Source organism: Emydura macquarii, unplaced genomic scaffold (genome assembly GCF_026122565.2).
Source record: "Emydura macquarii macquarii isolate MOO-44397 ecotype Brisbane River unplaced genomic scaffold, CSIRO-AGI_Emac_v2 contig_1483, whole genome shotgun sequence".
Taxonomy (NCBI): domain Eukaryota; kingdom Metazoa; phylum Chordata; order Testudines; family Chelidae; genus Emydura; species Emydura macquarii.
Genome location: NW_027131620.1, coordinates 9,728,104 through 9,744,534, shown reverse-complemented (window position 1 = coordinate 9,744,534; position 16,431 = coordinate 9,728,104). Strand labels below are relative to the sequence as shown.

The 16,431-nt window shown below is 40.4% G+C and overlaps 1 protein-coding gene across 2 annotated transcripts in view; it reads left to right on the top strand.

The window, feature by feature from the left end:
- Positions 1-3,591: 3,591 nt before the first annotated feature.
- Positions 3,592-16,431, top strand: part of VAPB (VAMP associated protein B and C) — a 41,589-nt gene continuing 28,749 nt past the window's right edge. Inside the window, exon 1 of one of the 2 annotated variants that reach the window (XM_067554171.1) lies at positions 3,592-4,076. In XM_067554171.1, coding sequence (XP_067410272.1) covers positions 4,019-4,076 — 58 coding nt within the window. In that variant the 5' untranslated portion in view covers positions 3,592-4,018. The remainder of the gene's footprint in view (positions 4,077-16,431) is intronic. The other variant, XM_067554170.1, reaches the window with a different exon arrangement.

Here is a 16,431-nt window from a genome sequence, read left to right as displayed (position 1 = left end):
GTGTGGACAATTGCATATGGATTTTGCACATCTAACTGACTTAAAAATCAGACAAGTATAATAAACATCTTTCTTGCGAGTATAAAACCATTAGAGTGAAGCAGAAGAGATCTAAACCGCAAAAATGGAAGAGAGAATAATACAGAAGAATGGTTTTCTTTAAAGATGTCTTTGACACCAGAGAGTAACTGACAGAAGAAAGGCAAGCAAGTTCCATGTAGTTGCACCTCCTACAGTGAAGGAACAATTGCCTCACCTGGGTTGCTTTCTTTCCAAGGGTATGATTAGGGTATTGCCTGTGGTTACAAGTTACCAGACAGCTCTAAGCAAGTACATGTATTCTCTGGGTAAAAGCATCATTATAAAACAAAAAAAAACCACCCACACCACAAACTGTTCCTATACTCATGCTAAAAGCTCAGCAAAGGTTGTTCAGCAGTCTTGTGGGGCACTAGTAGGCTAAAGTCTTTCCAACAAGGTTTGTCCCCTCTCCCCTGAGGCAGAAAGTCTATCTGCTGGATCAGGAAGAAGAACCCTGACTCAGTTTAAACTCGCGTTATTTATCCAAAAGCTATTTTTTGTCTGTGGGTGGTGGGAACATCCAGTTTGAACTAGAGTATATGAACCTTCCCAGGAGACGGTACCTCTCTAGGGCTATTACAATTTGTGTGATTTGCCTTAATCACTACCCACTGTTTTCCGTTCCTGGAGGTGTGGCGGCCCACCCCCAAGAAGTAAGACACAATCATATAAACCATTCATTTAATACAATGGACCCCAGTAATACTTAAAACTTAATTCAATAAGATCCTCTAAGGATATGGCAGGAAGTTGTCATGTCTGTCACGGTCACAAAGCAGTGTGTTGCTGTTGTGAGGTCATGGCGGCATCGGGGTGAAGCCTCTGCAAATTGTATATGTATTGAATGTACTCGGTACTTTATCTCAGTGTTTTGAGTAAGGAGTATCGCTGTCCCTACCTGCTGATGTAGAGAAAAAGATGGGCTGCCCATGTGTGCCCAAATCTCCATCTCTGTCTGAGCCAGAAAGAAAAGAGGCAGGCGACCTCACTGAAGACTACATCTCTTGCTCACTCCACCCAGCATTTACCACTGGGAAGCAGGAAGAAGAGGGTTCCTCCACAATGAGCAAGGGGGGTGTGACATCCTCAGTGGCAGACACCTATCTGCACCCAGGGGTTAGGTGACAGAAAAGGCCCCCCACCTAATGAACGGGCTCCCCTTTCCTCCTACCACAGGAACTGCTGTAGGGTGTGACCTGAGCAACTTCTGCATCCTGTACAGCCCTAGCATTGGGAGAAGAAAGGAAGTGAGAATAGGGAAGTGTGCTATATTTACAGCTGCTCCCTTCCCCTCTGAGCATCTCAGATGCCTGCTTACCATTGACAATTTTTCCCTTTGCTTGTTGGGATCACTTTCTCCTGACTTGGTTGGGCTGATGCAGTTAATCAGTTTACTGATCCTGCTGTAGCTTACATACACCACAAGTTAAACAACAGCTGGTTAAAGCTGAACTTAGGCAAGATGGAGGTGATGCTGGTAAGAAAAAGGAAACCTTAAATAACTTCCTCCACTAACACTGGTATTTGCCTTCAGTTGGCTTGCAAAGCAGGGCTCCATTGTACTAGGCCCTCTACAACCATGTAGTAAATGGCAATCTTATGTACATATGTACACCTCCTTCTACTCTGAGCCTGACCCAGCTTTCTTCAAGTCAATGGAAAGATGGCTTTAATGGGAACTGCATGGAAGGTTCAGCAAAGTTTTCTGTATCAATTTTACATTTTTTAGTTACATACTAAAGATGTGTTTAGGAGGAGAAGGAGCTATTTATAAATATCTAGTGCATCAAGCCGAGCTATCAAAATATCCTCTGCCCTTCTCCTACCTAAGCTTTTTTTTTAGCCAAACTTAATTAGTGTAGGATGCTAGAATGAATTTTAATTAAAAGGTCTGTTGCAACATGCTTCCATCTAGAGGATTATGGTCACTGTAACATTATACAGAATTATCTGTAATGCACATAGGATCAATTATAAGTTTATAAAGAAGACAGAAATGAAACCCTCTCCTTAGTTATCACCTAGTACTAATGCCATAGGCATGAGGTATTCCTCTTTGAGCTTTTGATACTATGCTTTAAGATGTTTAACTGACAGCCGACTTCACAAAAACAAGAACTTTTGAAAAAAGGGTGTCTGTCAATGATAGTGGTGCTATTTGACTTTGTTTCAAGATCGTTGTTTTGTCCAAAAATATACTTCAGCATCTTTCTGTCAACAAGCAGGGTTGCAGTTGATTTGGGAAACATACTGGTATCTCTTTGCCACAGGAGCAGTAGAAAAACACATTTAATGCATACTGCTCAGCTACTGTCCTCCTGCCATGGATATTGCATAGATATACCTATAAATAAGAACCTTTCATTGCTTCCTACTATACTCAAGGAACTCATTGCATAAATGTTTCTGCAGCCCTGGTCTAATGAATCAGATTCTAAAAAAACAAGATGAAACAAAGCTGTCATGAGATGATGGAGGAAAAAACTTTTGCTCGTCTCAATACTACGGGAAAGAATGGAGTGTCTATTATAAATGGCGTTTTCTACACTTTTTCATAAAACAATAATTTAAGTTTTAAGTATTGCTAGTTATTTGCTGGGCCTTTCCCTTTTTAGGACTAAATTTTTTGGAGCTATTTCTAGAGGCCAGTGCACATCTTACAATTCGGAATAAATACTCTTGGCCCCATGGTTCTTATATCTAACCAGAATTCCCTGGTTCAGGTGCACCCAGGTTCTGCATGTACTATTCGAAGACAGTGCACCTAGCCTGCTGCATGCCTTACCTCGGCTCTGTGCCCAACTTGCTATGTGATATACTCAAGCATTTTGCATTGTTCCTGCCCAGGTTCTAGTTCTGCGCAGTTCCCAGGCTCTGTGCCCTGTCCTGCACGGCACACTATTCTCACGGTATATGTCCAGTCCAGCACAGGTTTCACCCAGACTGAACCCATCCAGATCTGCGATATTCCCAGGCTCCATGTCCAGCCTATTCCAGCCTGCTCCCAGACTGTTAAAATTACGCACCCACCTAAAGGCCACCTGAAACTATGTGGCTCTACTACTGCATCATATCCCTCTTCCACGGGCTCTGAACCCATCTGGCGCGCTGCTCCCCAGCTTGGCACTCAGCCCAACGTGCACTAGTCCCGGGGTCTGCACCACCCCAGCTCTACAACCACACAAGACCAGCCAATGATCTCAGGACCGGAATTTAGCACCTTTACTGACACCAAGTAACATTTTCCAAGTAACCCATCCATTTAAATGCACGGAGCTGCTTGCAGAGAGAGCTGTACGGGCTGCAGAAGCCAGACCCAAGCCCCTGTAGCCACCCCACCGAAATCACCTGTTGCCTTCACAGCGCGCTCCTCCCAAGCTCTGCTGCACTCAGCCTGGCGCGCGCCGCGCTCTGAGTCTGGCCCCGCCTTGCGCGCGCCCCGCCCCGCCCTGGCCTTGCCTGGCGCGCTCCCCGCGCGCGCACTTACGCTGCCTGCCGCGCGCGCTCCCCTCCTCACCCCTGCCCTGCTGCCCTGCTCTGCGCGCTCCCCTCTCTCTGTGCCCCGCCCCCTGCCCCTGCCCGGCAGGCCGTTTGCGGACCGTGCGCGGTGCCGCCCGGCTGGAGTGGAGACGTCAGGCTGCAGCCTCTCTCTGGGCCCGTCCGTGCTGCATTATCCCCGCCTCCTTCCCCATCCCAGCCCCTGCCGCGCCGCCCCGGGTCCCTCCCTGCGAGGGGAGCGTGTGTGTGAGCCGGGGAGCCTCCTCGCCGCGCAGCCGCCGCCTGACACCCCCTCCTCACCCCGCCTAGAGGCGCCGCCACCGCTCCCTGGACTCTCCTCCCGCCCGCCGGCCGGCCGGTTACCCGCGGCTCAGGGGCTATTAAAGCCGCCGGGCGCGTCCCCGCTGCCCCCGCCCGGTGCCGCCGCCACAGAAGGAACATGGCGAAAGTGGAGCAGGTCCTGAGCCTCGAACCGCAGCACGAGCTCAAATTCAAAGGTGAGGGGAGGCCGGCGCTCACTCTGCGGCCAAGGGCTGGGCTCCGGCGGCAGCCATTTTCCGGGGGCTGGCGCTCTCGGCTCCCGCGGCTCAAATGTCCTTCGCAGGCCCTGCCCCGCCGCTCTGCAGCGCCCCCCCCCTCCCCACTTCCTCGGGGGGAGGGCGGGCGGTGCCTCCCGAGGGCTGCGTGGGGGCGCTGAGTGGTTCCAGGGCCCATCCGCCCTAGGCCTGGGCCCCCGGGGGTCTGCCCGGGCCTCGCCCCAATTCCTGGGCACCATCAATACGAAGATGGGATGGAGGCGAAATGCTTCTTTTTTCTCTCTGGGGTGTTTCCTGGGAGCGAGGAGGGGCATAAATGTGTTTGTTGTGTGTGTCACACACGTACCATCGTGTGCTGGTGTGTCTGTGTAGTCAGAAGACTCCAGCTTCAGATTTCTCATCTCCCCCCACCCGCTCCAGCGAAGCAATAATCTGACCTTCCACGTCGCCTCGGTGTTATCCTTCGTACAGGATGAGAAACAGCCCTCCCTTTTTTCTTTTCATGTACGATCGCTCCCTGCCTTGAGTTTGTCCCATGGTGGGTGTAATTCAGTATGACTTCTTTCAAATAAATATATATGGCGTCTTTTAAGTGAGCTGTATCCTGACCTGCTCCTACAGGTTAAATAATATGATTGTGGGTTTAGTTACTAGCTCTGGCTACTGTGATTTTTAGAGGCGTAGTCAAAGGAGAATAAAAATATTTTCAACTGAGATAAAAGCCATCATCTGGCATGAGTGGATGGGTTCTGTGGCTCCTACTTCCTGGAGCAGTTTTACAGCCATCTGAAAGCTGTCAGAATTACACATAGCTGGAGCATACAGGGCCCTGGAATATGTGGAATGGGTTTCAGTTTGTTTTTGAAAGGAAATCTGGGACTTCTGGCCTCATATCTGGCAATATTTTTTGTTTTTCTTTTCATTATTTTAGGAACTTCTGAGACAAACATGTTCCTAATAATCTGTTCACAGGAGATTTCTTTAAAATATATTCCTAAACAGATAATTGTACTTGCACTTAAATTATTATATTACAATTTGATGGCCTGGACTGCTGTAACACAATTTACTGATTTGACAAATCAATATCAGTAACTTTTGCTTATAGTAGAAGCAGCAAGAATATCTCTCCTTACAAAAGTATAGCACTGATATTTAACAAATATTCTTCTAAACATCAGTGTTAAAGCAGTGATCATTTTATGTTAAAATATTAATTGCATCTTTATTAAAAACTGCAATTTAACTTTAAGTGTGTGACTAAAATAACATCCCTATATATTTCTGTTATGCTGGTCATTAATAAATGTCTCAGAAAAAATATAGTAAACAGTTATTAAAAAGAACAAAAAACAGCAATTAAATATGGTGTGGAATTAATGTTTTATTTTGTTTCAGATTAGGGTAATTGCATGTTGTCAAGGCAATAGTAATGAATTAAACAAAATTTAGAAGCAAACTATTGCAGTATAATATAGTAATGTAAAAATAAAAGTTTACTTTTTAACTAGTAAAAATTATTTCCATCAGACTTTAAAATCAGCCTCTGAACGTGTGATGGGCAAAAGACCTCACCTTTTTAATGAGCATTGAGTAGTGAATGAGGCATACTCATGATTTGTAATTTTTTTGTGTGCGCTTTGTTTCTCTTTCACAAACAAAATCCGTTTTAACAGAAGTCAAGATCTACTGTGTGTTGGGATAGAGAGATGATCAGTCGTTGATCAAGTAATGCACAGCTTCAAGTTTCAGGGCTAAATCATCAGCATCAGTGAAATTACGTTGATTACTCACCAGATTTTCTTTTACTGCCATATGACAAGAAAAGTAGTGGTGTGTGCTTGGCTTTAGAAGGTTCAGTGGTTTCTGAGCTTTGATGTACCACAGCATTATGAGAGGGGAAACGTACCATGTAAATGTCAAGTGATAACCTTCAGATATTAAATTTGATTTAAACTTGTGCTGAAACAGCAACACTAAAACAAGATTTATCATAAGGGATCTTTGATATGCAAAGATTTGATTATTAGTAATTAACTTTTAGCCAGTTTCTCTTGGGAACATACCACAGAAAAGTCATATTTGAAATAATCAGGAAGTTTACTCTGCTCTTGAAAGTGTTTGTGATTTTTTTTTTTATTACATGTTACCTATGAATATGTCAGTCATTACATTTTTCACTTTTTTAAAGCTAGGTACTATAGGTATTATAGAAGGGATATTTTGCACCCTATTGGTAGATAAGAATTGTTGAGAGATTTCAATAGCAGAAGACACTCCATTCCTTTATATCACTGTGTGCTGCCATAGTGCTCCTCATTGGAAGATCTCTGAGAACTTTGTAGACACTAGTGATGTCAGTGAGGCAGAATTAGGACATAAGTTTCGTAACACATGTTGGGTGTGGGATGTATAAAGATGCTAGCACTGAAATGCAGCCAGTTCAGGGTTGAAAACACTAGTGAAGCATCTACCTCTAAAGTTGTTATACCATTCTGTTCCATATGTATACTAGAAAGATGGTCACAACCTTGAAAACTATATCCAGAGGTGGGGAGCATGATTAGCTGTAGTATGGTATTGAGAAGAAGTCTTCCTTGACATAGACTAGAGAGGGGTTGCTCCCAGTTCCTCATTTTCAGGTTGCCTAACACTCGCCATTGTAAAAGGTACTTTTGAGGCCATTTTTGAGAAGCCCTTACACCTCCATTGTTTTCAGCGGACCTTTGAAATTCAGGGGGGCGGTAGGTCTTCTGTTTGTCCCAAGACATGCTGTTTAGGTTTTACTGAAATCTCATGTTTGAAAAAATTGCCATTTTTTTACTCCCCTTGCCCTGGCAGGCTGTCAGAATAAGTGAACGTGAACCTTCTAAAGCCAAGCACACACCACCAACTATCAAGGCAGCATCAACAGAAGAACCAATGCTAAGCTGGGAACTCAGCTATAGAGAGGGGGAAGGGGGAAAGAACTAGAGCAAGCTCCCCGTCCAGACCCTGCACATGGCTACAGCAAACCATTCCCTGCACCTCCCACAGCCCCAGCATCACCTGGAGTAGGAGCCCTAATCCCCTGTGCAGGAAAAGCTAGTTAGGCTTCCCTACCCCCAACCCCTTGTTAACTGCCTTCTGCTATGCTGCCAGCCAATGTGGTTAGTCCTGTAGTTTTTGCTGAAGGTTCAGGGTTTAAACCCTGATTATGTAGGATGGAGGGAATTGTTACAATTGTATGTAGTATGTGTGTATTTTCTTTTAAAAATTAGGAAATTAAATGTAAAAAACTGTTTAAAAGAACATTATTTAGATTGCAGAGTCAAGCACTTAAAAGTTAGGAAATGCCAGATATATGGCTGACCATGTAACCTTATTACTGCCCCCTTATGTATATACGTTTTGATAATATTTAATTACGCGGTCATACTGTTTTTCTCTACAGGACTCCTGCCTCATTGAGTGCACAGGATGGATCCCCAATGGGGTAGAATTAAGATTGCACAAACACTTAAACCTTATTGAAAACTAGTCTTAGAGATATGATTGTTCTGTTAATGCCAGCAAGTGCAATTTCATTAGGAAGTAACCATTTCAGGATTTAGCCAGCTTACTTTAAACACAGTTGTAATACTGTTGCTTCCTTTGCAGCTGGGGGGATGTAAGGAAGTGTTCTTTAGTATTGTACAATAGAATCAGAGAAATTGCTAAAATGAAATGGCCTGGATTGGGCATTTGAGACATCTTGCATCAGCTTTCTTAGAGGCTAGCCACAGGTAGGCGCTAAGTTGTGAACCAGCAGTGTGCTGTTGTGCTCTCCAGTAAGAAAATGGCCGTAATGCCAAATGCATGAGTTTAAAAACTTTGAAGGTAGATCAATAAAAATTACTTCCAGTTGTAAATACTGTTTCCTGTTCCCAATGCACAAGCACCCACTTCTGCATATATGTTTTACAACTGCATGTAACTTTATTTTCTGAAAAAAGCAGAAAAATAACTCTGGAATGAGATATAGTCTTTACTTTTCCTGTTTAATCGAGAACACTACTTTGAAATTGGCTTGAGGCTTTATAGTATTATTTGTAAGTTATCTGTCATTGGTTCAGATTAACCCTAAGTTTCTTGTACCTGAAAGTGGCTGGCTGACGCTTATAGTAGATGGTGATCTAGAGTTCTCAGTCTGGTTTCTCGCAGTCATCTTTGTCCACTTTGTACAGCTCACCAGCATAATTGACTCCATCGCTGTCCATCTCAGCAGAGAGGCTAAGGACTGAATAGGACATGGAGATGAAACTGTCCTGGCTCCTCTACACATAGTTTCTATACTCCAAGTTCCAACCATGCTATTGTTGAGGGTTCTTAGGTAAGAACAACACAAATTTCCCTAATGTGTCTGTTTTGTGGCTAAATAGGGATTTCCTGTGTTGTCACTGGAATGGGCACTGATCTGTGTACACAAGTCATTTTAAAAAAAATCTTCTTAAAATGTGCCTTTTGACATGAATAAAGAATAAAATGGAAAATGCATACAGTGCTTTCTTTAAACTCTTAGAAACCATGAGCCTTTTTGGATTCATGCATAATGACAGTCAGTACTAGAATTTCTCTATTCCATCTATTTGAAGACACTGTATGTATAGCTATCCACTACTCCATTGGAAAACTTATCAGTTAATATTTCCCTTTAATTATACACCTGTTTGTTAATCAAAGGAAGTGGTTTTGTACTTTAAGACTCAGCAAAACATTAATTTCTTCCTTCTCATTTGGGTTTAATTATCATAAAAACCTAATACAGTATCTAAAGAACAGCTATATTTCCTGAACTTGTACAGTCAACACACAACCCAAATATTAAACAAAATTAGTCATTTTCTAGCAATACTTAAATATTTGCAGTTTGTTACAGTAGCTCTTTTTGCAATGCAAATAAAATCAATAGCTTATTCTAACTGCTAAATGTTCTTTACAGAAAAGCAGATATGGAAACCAAACCTCCTTGAATAATACTGATTTCAAGTGCATCATTAGTATTATCTTTATAATTACCTGATCACTTTTAATCAGTTGTAGCTTTATGAAAAATTAGCATAACTTTAAAAAAAAAATCTACTGAAGATAAAGTAAATTATAATTCATGGCAATCCTAATATCACTGAACAGGATTCCTTCAACTTTTTGTCTTTTGAAAGTGAACGTGGTGATTTTTTTTTTTTTTTTTTTTTGTTACACATTCTCTTGTGCTATCTCTCTCGATATCCAGTCTCTATATTACGGATGTGTCAGTACAACTCCTTAAATGAAGGTGAGTGAGTGTGTGTGTGTAGATATATAGACTAGCACAGTTTTACAATTTTGCATAGGCTGTATTTTGCTGTATCTTTTATTTGATTCCAGAATCTCAGATTAGATTGAGTTGTTTTTCAAAGCAGTCTAGAAGATGTAGCCACATCTTCTGTTAATTTTAATGGAAGATATATCTAAATCCCCTAGACTAGCGGTTCCCAACCATCTTGAGTGTGTGGACCCCCTTTTCAATCTCCAAACATTTTGCGGATCACCACATGCTACTAGTTTTATTTGAAATTGCACCTTCCTTAGTGAGGATGTTTTTCTTTTCTGTGGATCCCCTGTAGTAGCCTCGCAGACCACCAGGGGTCTGTGGACCATAGATTGGGAACTGCTGCTTTAGACTATTTGGAAAATCTTAACCAGGATCTGTTGACATTGCCTACTTGAAAACTAAGCCATTATGTCTCATATTAGGCACTGTAGAATCACTTAGTACTGTATAGTTTCTTAAGAGACTACTGTTGAAATATTTCCCTTATGGGAAGGGGAAACAGTTAGTGGTATATGGCACCTTTATACTAATATTACTGCATCTACACTAGGGGTGATTGTACTGGTATAATTATTTTGCATGAGTTGGGAAATTACTCTTCTAACCAAAGTAGCTATATTGACACACAAACTGTGTGGATCAGACAAACTTGCTGTACCTAATTTGTCTAAAGAGCACTAGTACTTAAACCCCAGTGCTTGTAACTGTACTAAAATGGATTGATCTAACTTGGTTTATTTGCCTTCTCAGTCACTATGGATTACATCATATAGTCCTTAATAGGGCAAAAGTTCACTATTGAAGTCCACTGACTTCAATAGGAATTTTGTTTGCATAGAGACTGCAAGATTTAGCCCTATAGCATTAAAACACTGGTAAAATGTTAGACTTCATACTCAGAACCATTAGTCAAAAGAGATCATAGCTAGAGACATTCTAAAGACATTCTAAATCTTTGTGCACAAGATTATCATAGTTCTTTAGATTATGTTGAACTCTTCAGAATTTAATTTTTTAAAATAGTAAATTTAGGCCTTCTAATTGTAGAGTAGTGGTTTATTTTCCTATAAAACCAGTTCATTTGTCTCACTTTGCAGCTATATGATTAAAGGAAGTATCAATGGTGGTCATGTGAACTCTTGAGTCATTAGATTGTTTACGTCAGAATATAAAGAAAAATTCTACTTTGTAACATCCTGGCCTTCAATAGAAATTACTTTTTTTTTTTTTTAATGGTTATCTGTCTATAGTCATGGCAGGGTGGTTGGTTTTGTTTTTGTTTGGGGGGGGATCGTATTTCCTCTAAACGTAGCTTTTTGCCAAGCTGGAGACAATGCAGGAATCCAAATGACCCTTCCTAGTTCTGTTCACCTTTCACTGTAACACTCATTTTTCTAATATATCATTACTGTATCAGTCTTATTAATTGTTCACTGCAGGGAAAAAACATGTATTGAAAGAACATGGCAATTAGTACAATAATAAAGCCTTTTTAAAAAAAATTCTGTCAGAGCACTTAGTGGTTGTCCTTGAAAGCTTTATTGAATAATGTTTTAAACAGTTTTGTTTGTGTTCATAACTATTGACCAGGACTAATTTCATTGGTGTTATTTATAGAAAAGCAGGATGCTTCATGCCACTCCCCTGACCCCTACTGTAAGCCAAATTCTATTGTCTCTAATTAAGCACAACTCCCATTGACATAAATGTAAATTTTTCTAGATTAAAGACCTCTGTATTGGGCCTTTCTTTTTTAGTGAAGAATGAACTCCAGCACTGTACAGACAGTTCTCATTGCTAGTACCACTTCTTTGAGACCTTTCCTTCCTTTGTCGTTCTCCACAGAATGTCAGTGATAGAAGAAAACCTGGACTTGCCTGTGTTTCTGCATATGTGCACCAATCCATAATCACAGCTATCCAATTTAAGGGCAAAGCTTAAGATAAGGCTCTACAACCTTGTTTTTTTCCTCAACATTTGTTCAGTATACAAATCTATTCTAACCCATTGCTTTAGACACCAGGATAGAAATTTCTTGTGTACGTAAGGGACACAGGATTTTTTTCTAATGTGATTGGACTGATTGTTGAGCTTGAAAACTTGGCCTGTGAGGCAGTCTCTTGTAGAAAGGAGTCTGACACAAAACTGCAACAGCTGTCTTGCTTTTGCTGCCACTCAAAATGTTCTCTCTGGGTGACAGAGCATGACTGCTTCCATATTTAATTAAAAATGGGTTTAAGAAATGTCTGGATAGGGAAGAAGTGACTGAGGTATTATGCTAACAAAAATCATGCTCTACCATACAAAGCAGAGTAAAGTCCTTACTTATCATGCCTTCAAGTATGTCAAGATATTGCTTTCTCCAAATAATTTCTCTGATATTTCAAACGCTGACCCTGCTGCTGCCTGCAGTACTTTCTCATATTATAGTAACTACTTGATGAAAATAATCTCTTTACTAAATTCCATAGTTCTTTGATCTGTAAACAAAGTCCTCTCCTACCATAGTGCTATGGATTAAAGATGCTGTGGCTCTGAACAATTTAATCTTGTTTTCTTGCTCAGTTTCCACAAGAGGGGGCAGAGAATTAGGGAAGAGGAGATGGGGTATGCTTGTATGCCTTGTATGATCCAGCCATTATTTACAATGCAAATTGTAAGGTTCTGTAAGTGTGGGACCTACTATGGAGGGAAATCTTGGCTTCTGCAAAAAGTTGTAAGACCTAGTGCGAGTCAGCTGAGCTCATTGAAAGCATTATTATAGATCCTGAGTCGTATCAACTGGCTACACAACTCAGAGAAATGAAGGCTTCATAAAATGCCTCTTTGCTTCTTACTTATACCAAATGATTTTTATACTATTTTTCCAAATGCTTGTTCTCCTGAAGTTGGCATGTAAAACAGAGAAAATAAGTCATGATCATCTATTCCCAGTCCTGGGCATAAGAAACAATAATAAAGTGAGAGAGAGCTTACATGCAAAGAATTGATTAACTTTAATTATATTGGGAGAAAAGCTTTAAGTTTAGTAGGGTTATAATATTGAGGTTGTAGATACCTGCACTTACAGTATCAATTACAAACTAAGATTCTGATCACTGCAGACCTAATCCTGCACTTCTGACTCATACAGAAATTCAAATGACCTCTGTGGGGGTTGCTTTTGTGTGAGGACTGCAGGATATTTTCCACCTCGCTATCTTGAATTTTGTGCTGTGATTCCTTCAAAAAAAATTTTAAATTTTTCCTGTCTCTCTTAATCAGGTTCTCTGATCACTCCTGAATGCTGTTTGTTTATTTTTGCTTTTGTGTTTTTCCTTCAAATCCTGAAAGCACCAGTAATAACCCAGCTCTCCAAATGTTCAACAGTAGAGCCACAGCTTACACTGGATTCATCTCCATTTTTAGGTCCTGTATCTATTAATAGCAGAAGTTATTTTATAATCTGCTGGATGTGCAGCCAGTTAGTGTGTATCCCCAAACCTTTAATGTTATATCCACTGTTATGTTTGTTCAAGTACTTAAAATTATACATAAATTACAAATCTCTTCCAATTCAGTAACAACCTTGTAGATATAAATTACATAATGTATCTGAACACAAAATTTGACTTGTATACAGGAAATGAATACATTAGAGCCAAATAATGAGAAGAAAATTATTCTCCATTTTTTCAAAAGCCATCATGCTAATGATGCTGCTGTTTGTTGCAGTGGCTACAAGTTTGATGGCGATTTTATGGTATAAATAGACAAAGGTTAAAGCAGAATGATAATGCACATTTCTTTGAATTACCATAGCGCTGTAGTTCTTGTCCATTTATTATTCATAGTAGCTGCTACTCTTCCTCCCTCCCCCCACTACTCAATACATTCAGTGTTCTGACATGGAGATCTCTGGGTAGATGGAGCTTGCATGGCCAGAAAAAATTATTTCAGAGGAAGTATAAGAAGAAAATACGTCCACCAAAAAAAAAAATTACTACACTAATACCACTATGACTTCTTAGAAGACAACTCCTTAAATATAATTTTTGGTTCTTTTTAAGCCTTGTGTTGACTTCAATGTATAGATAGCAGCATGAGCAGTGCCGTTGCAAGCTTCTCCAGCCTTTCTGCTTCTCTTTGCTGTTGGAAGGACTATTTCCATACACAAGGGTTTGCTTAATTCTCAGTATCCATTCACTCTTTGATCACTGAGACTACACACAAGGTTGTGTTGGTGTGTTTTGAGATGCAGGTATTTGGAATAGGATTGAGAGCACAAACTGATTTCGAAATTACTGAACATGATTTAGCAGCTACTTCATTGGGTCACTACTGAACTGGGTCTGGTTTCATACTGGTGTGACTAGGAGATAAAAGACCCTCTCCTATTACTAATATCGGAACTGTCTGCTCACTTACAGGAGGTCCATTTAAATAAGTACAAGTTACGTGGCCTTAGCCCAGGATTGGCATATCTTTAATAAATCTTAGACGTTGTGTTGGTGAGGTGTAGAATAGTTGCAAGATGTAGCAAGTAATAAATTGACATAACTGTAAAGTCAAAACCAGATTAGATAGCAAATGAAAATGCAGAAACAGTTGTCTAAACAGAATTTTATAGTCAAATAGCCAGGGGGAAAAACTGACACTGCAAATTTTCTTTTGGACTGACGCTTCTAGAAACTTGTTTAAAAATTGCATATATTATCAACATTATACCTTGCATAGACATGAACTCCATCCCATCATCACCACTCCACCCAAACTAAACAAATAAGGCATGATTTTTGTAAATGCTGAACATCCAGAACTCCAGTGTGGATTGCTAGGGTCTGAGCAAAAACAGGCCCATAACACCTTTTAATATGCTCTTCATCATCTGTGTCCTGTGAACATTGTACAATATGTAAATCTCTTAGAAGAGTCTTCCTAATACATCTTGCTGTAAAGGTTTTTTTTAAATACTTTGGATGAAAGATACTAAGTTTTCTGTATCTACCATTTTCTTTTCAAGTATAGCCAGGTTATTGGGAAGTTGTGTGGTTTTGTTTTTTCTCTTCAAGAGGATTTTATTCTGGTTAGCTTTTTTTAACGGAAAAAAATATTAGAAAAGTTATATTCTGCTCCCATTACTGTTCTGACCTACATGTCCCCTTTCTTCTACTATAAAAGCATAACATATTACATGTTTATTCCATGCCTTACCAATATGATGTTTCATTTGGAACCCAATTCTAAAAGAATGTTTGAAAACCGTTTAAAAACAGATGTCTAGAAGTAAAATCCAGCCAAATGTGCTGTCAATCCTTTTGTTTACTTGATTGTGCATAGACAAAGCATGTTTTAAATTTAAGGGACACAAGAAAAAAATATTTGCTCAAATTATTTTCTGTTGTGTAAGACTTCTAAAACTACTTAATACAATATATTTGGATGTAATAAAACTATAAATCAGATTGGAACAAGCAAGTGTAAATCTTATACAAAAGTACTCCATTGTTCTTTGAAGGACATGCTCTTTTGCCTCTGTTGGCAAGCTTGAGTGTGACCTCATCTGGGCCAGTCAACTACTACATCCTTTACAGACTCAGAATTCCAGATATCCTGCATACTGATGATCATTAAAGAGATCAGAGCCAGCCATGAGTTCCTTAAGAGTCTACTTAGAAGTCATTTCAAGCTAATCCCTCTCCAGTTCAAAGGCACTCCATTGTCTCTCACTTTGTAGCTAGATTCCGAAAGGGCTTTATAAGAGTTTATCCTCTAATCAGACAACCTATGTCCCCATGGGAGCTAAATGTATCGGACCATCTTTTGAGCTCCTAGAATTATGCTGCTCTAATTTTTACCAGTTCATCAAAACTGTGTTTGGTAGCAATAACATCTGCTAGAAGGGTGGGAGAGACTCAGACCCTTATGTCAAGACTGTCCTACCTTATTTATATAGGATGTGGTATAATTTTGGATTAAAAATTTGGGATGAGGTCTCAAAATAGCTTCCGATTTCTACCTCAATCAAATGATTTACCACCTTGGCTTCTTCCCCAAGAAACACTGGTAAAGTGTAAGCTAAGCTACATACTCTGGATGTGCATGAAGTACTGTCATTTGATCTAGGTAGGACTAGGCCATTTGTAGTGGTGGTTATTCTTTGTTTGCATTACCTTAGTTCTTAGCAGCCGTAGTCATGAACTAGGGCCCCATTGTGCTAGGCACTGTACAAACAGAACAAAAAAAGCCATTTCTCCAAAGAGCTATCTGACAGATTATTTGTAGTTGACACAGAAGGGATGACTGGTCAACACAGTTCAACTCAGACTTTGTTGGGTTTACTGGGTACATTAGGCTGTGCTATGAATTAGCTAATTGCAGGCCTGTTCCTTGGGGCTCAAGCAGCCTCACTACTTTGAGAAGTTCTACCCATAGTAGAAATACATAGGGCATCTGCTTAGAGTTCAGTACACACATTGCACAGCACTGTTCCAGTGTAGAAGCACCACAGTCTGATGCTCATTTTAGCAGGTGTTTTACGGTCCTTATTTAGTTACACTGACTGCTTTTATGTTGGTTTTGGGGTTGTTTTTGTTTGGCATGACTGAGCTCCCCATGGAGTGAGTAAGATAGCTGGCTTTGGGGCTGCTGGACTGGATTTTTATGAAGTATCCATTTCCAGTGGCAGTACATACTTTTACTACTTCTGAAGAAACTGCCTAGCCACGGCATGAATTGGGAGGAGAATGCAAGGTAGCAAAGACATGAAAAGGATAAGCAAGAGGTGAAGAGGTCAGAAGTGGGTGATGCAGGCATACAGATCTGTCTACTTTTTTCTTCAATTAATTAATCTTCAGGTTCAGGATAGGAGGGCTATTTCAGCAAAGTACTCCTGAAATATGTATATTTATATAATGCACATACTCTCAGCTTCTCATTCCTCAGCTACTTTGATTTTAAAAGTTGCTGATGCTTGCTTAATTACAAGTGTCTAGAGGGCCACAT